This window comes from Alosa pseudoharengus, unplaced genomic scaffold, assembly GCF_046254945.1.
Source record: "Alosa pseudoharengus isolate Yale_2024_CS ecotype anadromous, Long Island Sound unplaced genomic scaffold, YU_APseudo_1.1 YU_APseudo_1.1_scf_4, whole genome shotgun sequence".
NCBI lineage: Eukaryota > Metazoa > Chordata > Actinopteri > Clupeiformes > Clupeidae > Alosa > Alosa pseudoharengus.
This window is the reverse complement of record NW_027468774.1, coordinates 26,473,057-26,480,286: the sequence shown is the minus strand read 5'-3', so window position 1 is coordinate 26,480,286 and position 7,230 is coordinate 26,473,057. Positions and strand designations below refer to the sequence as shown.

General features: G+C 42.9%; 1 protein-coding gene across 5 annotated transcripts in view; it reads right to left on the bottom strand.

Moving 5' to 3' along the window:
* Nucleotides 1-5,037: 5,037 nt before the first annotated feature.
* Nucleotides 5,038-7,230, bottom strand: part of mrtfaa (myocardin related transcription factor Aa) — a 46,098-nt gene continuing 43,905 nt past the window's right edge. For all 5 annotated transcript variants that reach the window (XM_076265614.1, XM_076265617.1, XM_076265616.1 and 2 more), the window contains one exon: nucleotides 5,038-7,230. This exon is cut by the window's right edge and continues 577 nt beyond it. In XM_076265614.1, the coding sequence (XP_076121729.1) occupies nucleotides 7,179-7,230 (52 nt within the window). In that variant the 3' untranslated portion in view covers nucleotides 5,038-7,178.

The window sequence follows — 7,230 nt, the reverse complement described above, 5'->3', positions numbered from 1 at the left end:
TAGCCAAGATTACGTAAATTCTCTCTGGTTGCTGAGTGATTCATTTGTGCAACGTGTCAATTATTTATTGTCATCCAACCCTGTTAACAGGTTGAATTGCTTAAGTCAAGTTAACAAAGGTTCTGTTCCAACAATGATGGTGTGGCACTAGTGGTGTCTGTCATTCTCCTGGCAAAGTTTATCAAACCAGAAGATTTATCGCTTCTGCCAGCACCATTACTGATCAACGTGATCACAGTGAGAGAAATATAAACTATGCAAGCCGAGGGGTTTGTTAGGGTTCCTAACAACCCCCCCCCCCCCAACCCCCCCCCCACCCGCCAGCACCACCTTAAATCACAACTCCCATGAAATCACTTAGCAGCACACTCAGGTTACCCATACATTCCCATGTTTCACTATTTGACTCCATTCTGAAGACTTGAGGCTCAGCATAGTCATGGTGACGCAGCAAACTCATTGGCATGCATTAGATGGAGGGGTGTGAGGTACGCCCCCTCCCAACCCTCCACCTCAAAGCAAGCCCAAGGGGACAACCAATCAAGCGCGGAAACATTTGCCATAATGACATTGATCAAAACACCGTAAGTGTTCCATATTTAATTAGGATACGGTGGCCAGCGCACGGGCCAGGGAACGAGAGCGAGGCTGCCCCTGGCACCTTTCCGGAGACCCACTCGGTGTGGTACATTCAGATCATGTGACATGAAGATCAAGGCCGCGGTGAATTCTTCACGACGAGCACTACCTTTAATCATGCACACGAGAGGAACGAATGAAGTGGAAAATGAATGTGTGGCACAGCCTGAAGACACGAGCTAGTGTATGTATGTGCATGTGTGTGTGTGTGTGTGTGTGTGTGTGTGTGTGTGTGTGTGTGTGTGTGTGTGTGTGTGTGTGTGTGTGTGTGTGTGTGTGTGTGTGTGTGTGTGTGTGTGTGTGTGAAAGAGACAGAAAGAGTACCTTGAGCTGGAAGAAGCCCAATGCATTACAGATCTAATAGAGGAATCATTTCTGAAAGAGGAATGATTCTGTGTCCTCTCCTGCCTGCTTGCAGCTTGTCATCTACGGACACTATACGTCTATGCGAACGCTTGACCGGACTCTTGGCATTTTCCTTTTTTTGCTGACTTCTCATTTCAAGCAGGACAAGCAAACATGATCCGCAACAAAGCAGATGTCGGCACACATGGCAGGATGTCAACCAGTCCAAACAAACAAGCGCAAAAAAGCAAAAAAAAAACAACAGCTAACAGAAAGGCAAGCAGAGAAGTGGAAGTGGGAATTGCAGGAGGGCACGGAGAGGGCAGAAAAACAGATGCTGGAGTAAAGCCTGTGTAGACAACGCAGAGGCTTATGCATCACAAGGTGTAGAGAGGCAGAGCACAGAAGTCATTTCAGCATCCCTCTCAGAGCAGAGATAAGGGCACTGTAGCTTATATCTCTGAGCTGAGACAAAAGGGACAAAGTGTGTGTGTGTGTGTGTGTTAGAGTCAGAGGCGTAAAACCCTGACTACTCAAGATTACACTTCCTTCTGCTGCTTCTGCTGTTATTGAGTTTTAAATGCAAGAAAGGTTACACTAAGCGCCTTTATTACAATGTAATAGTAATGTAACCTAACTAGTATAGTAAAACCTAATCCCTTTCCTAACCCAAAGTATAACTTGGTAGCCTTGGTAGTTCTTGTGTAGAATTTATTGCCATCCCAAAGGCTATTTTATTGTCAGGTAGTAAAACTATAACAAAATCAAAATACTTTTGATTATAGGGACATTCTGGTTTTGGCCAAGTTGCCACAAGGCAGCATTGTAGTCTTTTCTATTAACTAAAACCTGACTAGTAACTGTACTAACCCTCAGTGTAGGAACTGAAAAATTGTGCAAAGGGTAAAGGTGACTGCCCTACAAAGGCTAAGAGCATTATCTGCACTTTTTCAAAACAATTTTTTTTGCACAAATAAGAAGTACATGGTCTGCTCTTCAATCTGTTAAAATTTCATATGGCTACTTAATACATTTCTTAGCTAAATTTACATTTTTAGTTTGCAGTTTGTATAGAAAAGTAGAGTGAAACCAAGGCAGAGTGCAGTATCTGCCCTTACTGCCTTGTGTGTGTGTGTGCACAGGGACAGACTGGGACTAAAAAAGGCCCTGGACTTTTTTCTAAAAAGGCACACTACCATTCACACTCACACACACATTAGGTGTTTATCGTGATACAGTCTCACAATATTAAATGCCAGTGACAGTATCATATTCATTCAAAATAGTCAATCAGATTTTACAAAGTAATTAACATACACTTTGACAAATATAAGCAGCAGTGTGCAAAGGTGTCAAAGGTTAGATTTTGGTGTGCAGCAATGCAATATTGCTTGACATGAAAGTCTACAAGAATACCCGATTGATTTTGTTCCATTTTTATATAAATGTTTAGAAATGACAGAGTTGCCATTGTTAAGGCATCAAGCAGCATATCTTCACTAAATATGTAGTAAGTACCTCCTCAATTCATATAAAGAGTGAGTGATTATGATCACTTGCTACACTTACTGCAAAATGTTATTGTATGGCCATCACTAAGCAACCAAGATGTTTGCATTAGAATGTTCAGATTTAGAATGTTGGGCAAAGTAGAATGTTGGCAAAACGTACCACTTCTTACATGAACAAGCTGAAGGCAAGTCACTTGTGATTAACCTCTGCGATCTCAAAGCGATTTTCAACTTCAATGGCTCTCTACCCAAGAACATTCAACCCAACAGGATCCTGGATCAGGACTGAACATCAGCCTCGGTTTCAGAGAAACCTGTCCTGTGTCAACACTGTTGAGGAAAACAGAAACACAGCGCCACTTTGGATACCTCCATCAAAGCAGCAATACCAATATATGCGGTCTACACGGTTTTCTGCAAGTAAGAATATAATCCTTCACTTGAACTGCTCTTATAGTAGTTAGGCCTAATAGTTTGATTATGATTGATATATTTATATTTGTAGGTAAGTATTGGAGGGAGTCTGGAGACAGGTGTGCTGTGGTCCAGGAGGAGCACCATGGTATGGTCAAGCTGCCCATCTCAACACCTCAACACCTCACTTTCATGGCCAGTGTTAACCATCCACAGCCCATCAGTGTCAAGAGCAACCAGGTGGCTCCTCCCAGACCTGTGGCAGTGGCTCCAGTGAGGAAGGAGGAGAACCTGACATTTGTTGGGAACTTCACTAATGCTCCAAACATAACCCAGGACCAGCTATTTGCCCTGCTGAATTCACAAAAGGCCCCTGTCTCTGGGAGTGCAGGCATCCGAGGTGTTGCATCCACCCAGAAGACACCAGTCAATCTCACTTGGCCCTGTAATCGTGGCAGTGAGATCATGAAACATGCCTACCCATCTACAGGTAAGAGAGTCTATGTCCTTTAAATGTGGCTGATATGAATAACTGACAACTAGAGGAGCTAACATGAATGTCTCTCTTCAGTTGTTGATCAGTTGACAGCGCAAGAGCAGGAGCTGCTGTCCGTCACTGCTGTTCATCAGCCCGAGACTGGTGGATTGACCCATGTGGGCACAATCAACCCATCCAGTATGTCATCTTCTGAGTGTGTGATGTCTCTCAAAAATGTGATCAACGTCAACAAGCCTGATGCTGCGACTGCTTTGCGGCAGGAGGCTGGACGCCTTACATTTGTGGGGAACTTCACTGCCTCTGCCGCAGTACTTCATGGTCAGCAACGCATGAAGCCGAAGGAAGCCCAGGTGCCAGGCAGAGTCGTCCAGGAAGGATTCATTTCTCTGGGGGTTGGGCCCACTTGGTCCACCCCTGTAGCTCCTGCAGGTCTCCCCACTGGGGCCAGTGGTGAAATCCCAACTTACTGTAAGAGTAGAGTCCAGTACAACCAAGTGGACTATGTGAAAACAATGGAGTACCACCGTGACATGGCCTCCTACTACAGAGAGCTCAAGCGTATGGCTGAGCACGTCCCAGTGATGGAGGGGTCAGTGTGCCCTCACGAGCTCCAGACAGGAAGTGTCCGTGACAGGAGCTTGGATGAGCCTCTGCAGAAGACGTGGTGGGAAGACGCCTCAGAGGGCATCGTTCTTCCTGATGACGCTGTTGAGAAACTTGATGCCATTCCTGGCATCTGGGATTTGGCCATACAGATGGGCTTTCTGACTGTCTGCTAGGCAGAGGATTGAATAAATTTTTTAGTCCAATAAAAATATACATAGTTTTGAATAGCTATTTTTGTATTATTATATTTCAAAAATAAAATACCATTACAGTATAAAAACAGCGACTTACTCTTCTTTCAGTAGCTCAGAGAATAAGATTGAATTACTAATTAATAGCCTACATATTTTCTTTTCACCCACTATATGAATTTTCTGCCCTTCTATAATGTTAACACAGGTATAATGTTAACAACAATTTCAATTACAATAGCTAAAACTTTTGACCCTGTTATTTCAGCCTGATAATATAATTGATTGATTGTAATCATTTGAAAAAATATTTTGTTGCTCTAATATAATACAACAAACAATTAATTAAACTTTCTGCATTGGATCAGATTAGATACAATATTTTGCAACAAGATTAATTCACTTGGCTGACTACACGCTGTCTCTTTGAAAGAGCATGTACATATGTCTCAATTAGTCATTCTTCACACGTCAGTTTCAATTTGGAGCTTCTGTTTCCACAGAGAAATTAAAGATCAAATATGCTTTTGTGTCAAGTGCCGAGGTGAACAAGATACACAAATTGAAATGGGCAAGCACATAATTTTATGGAAAGTAGCTGCTGGCTTTGCAAAGGGGGGTGGGGGGGATACCCAAAGCCCCACTATAGTGTCTTATAGTGTGTGTGAGTGTGAGAGAGAGTCACTGTGAGAGAATAAGCTGCCACATCTACTTCCAAGACCCTGGTGTCAGCAATGATCACTGCTCAAACAGACTCAAGTCCCTGTTTTCATCTATAACGCCTTTGTACATCCCATGCCAGCCCAAACACAAACGAGTGTAACATCACAGCTTGTATCAACATTTTATTTTCAAGTGTCTTTTTTTGTATTTTCTAAAAAATAAAAGAAAGCAGATGACAGAGAAAACAATTCAACTAATGTCTCAGTGCATGTGAAGCCCCCAGACAGCAGTCCCACCCTCAGCCATAAGCCCCACCCACAAATGTCCTGTACAACCAATGAGAAGGAAGCATATCGTGTCATGGTGACCCTTCCAAACTAATAGTCCAATAGAAGGGTGGGGGCTTGAAAAGGCACCTGCGCCACCAATTTTAAGTGCAAAGTCAAAGAAAAAATTAGACCATGATCCTGTACCCTCCAAAGACACAAACACACACACATAGACTCTCTTTCTCACACACACACACACATTCAAAAATAATACAACTCATTTAAATTTCCCCTTCAAAAACAGGGTGTACGTGTCTGTCTCCCAGTCCTCTATATTAACATTTTGAAATACATGCAAGTGGTGCTGTTCAGTCTGTGTACGTGTGTACGTGGGTGTTAGTGCATGGTTGTGAGTGTGAGTCTGTGTGTGTGTGTGTGATGATGAACAAAGGAAGCTGTGCATGCTGGAAGTGCACTAGGAGATGCTTGGGAGTCCGACTGCGTTGGACAGCTGTTAGAACACTCATCCGCAGATCCTTCCAGAACCCTGGCGAGACCAGCAGTTACCTTGACCTCTGTTTGCAGAGCTGCCATAATCAGCTGCCTCGATCAGTCTCTCCCTAGCAAGAACTTACTGTGTGGCACCGTGCAACGACAAACACTGCTAAAAAACGCTTTGAAGTGTCCCTATCAAAGACATTACATTGTCTATAGCTGTCGGATACATACAGTACATACAGAATTATTTTTTTTTACAAATCTTAAGACAAGTATGTCTCTGATGCTTCTTCATACCTAAGATTAAAAGTGAAGAGTGTGGCGAAGTCATTGACTGCTAAGGTGTCAAACAGACACGTTCTGTGATGTTTCACACCTGCTGAGTCGACAGAAGCTGCAGGTGCTGTCAAGTTTCGACACAGAGCTGACATTGGCAAGCTCACAGGGAATCTCACTTCATTGGACACGCCATATTGTCATAGGATCTTAAGGCATAAAAAAGTATGATGATAAGTATTATGCGAGAATGGATGACAACTATTGTCTTAGTAAGGAGACATGGAGTCCTGTGTTGACAGTGCTTATTAGAGTAAAATGAGGCTGAGCAAAGAGAAGGTTTCAGAATCACACCATTCAGCAGGTTTACCCAAAGTGATGCACAGCACTGTTGGCTAACAAAGACTCAAGAGAACCTCTGTTTCTATGGTTAATTCTCTACGAGTCAAGGTGAAGTGCTTCTCACTGTAAGTGTAACTACATATTAAAAAATAAAAAACAAAATCAATGAAACAATATAAAGCCAATACAAACTCAATTAAAACTTAATCGCTTAGCCATATATACATGATATAGCAAGAAACACATTTTCCATAAATCCTAAAAATAAAAAGATTGTGGGGACCACCCCCCTCAGTTACCTGACCTCATTCAGCAGTCCTCCAGCACAGGCTGTGGTGTGATCATGGGACTGTTACACCTGAGTCTCTGCCTTTTACACATTCACTACAGGTAATGCTAACAAAGATGCTAATGCTAGCTATAAAACCCATTTTAAAATGGATGTTGTTTTTTTTTGTCTTACAGCATATGGCACTTATCAAGATGAGCACTTCATTTATACACGATGCAGGTTAGGAGAACTCAGGATGTTCTTGAAGCTGAACGTTTCACATTCAAATTGATATAGCAAAAATAAAAACACTTTTATTCCGTAGAAAGGAATTTAGTGCTCGAGTTTTGGCATTTGCGAGGTATCAATACAGACAGTGATCCCTCAGCTTACTGTGAACTGTGATACCACGAACACTAGTTTGAGAAGCCATTTTGTAACACAACAGCAAGTGTCTGACATTCAAAGTTGGAGATGCCTCTAAAACTACACTGACATCTGAAGCTGATTGAAGGTTGAGGGAGGAGGGAGACAAGTGCGTCTGTACAAGCGTGTGCGTGGGCGGGGTGTGTGAGTTTGCATAAGAGCGAGTGCTGTGCATGTGAAAGCGCATAGTGTCCGTCTGTGTCCGTCCATCTCGAGGGACACAGTCTACTATAAGCAGGAGTCCCAGTGCAGCTGCAGGTCCGAAGTGTCCAGGAAGTCC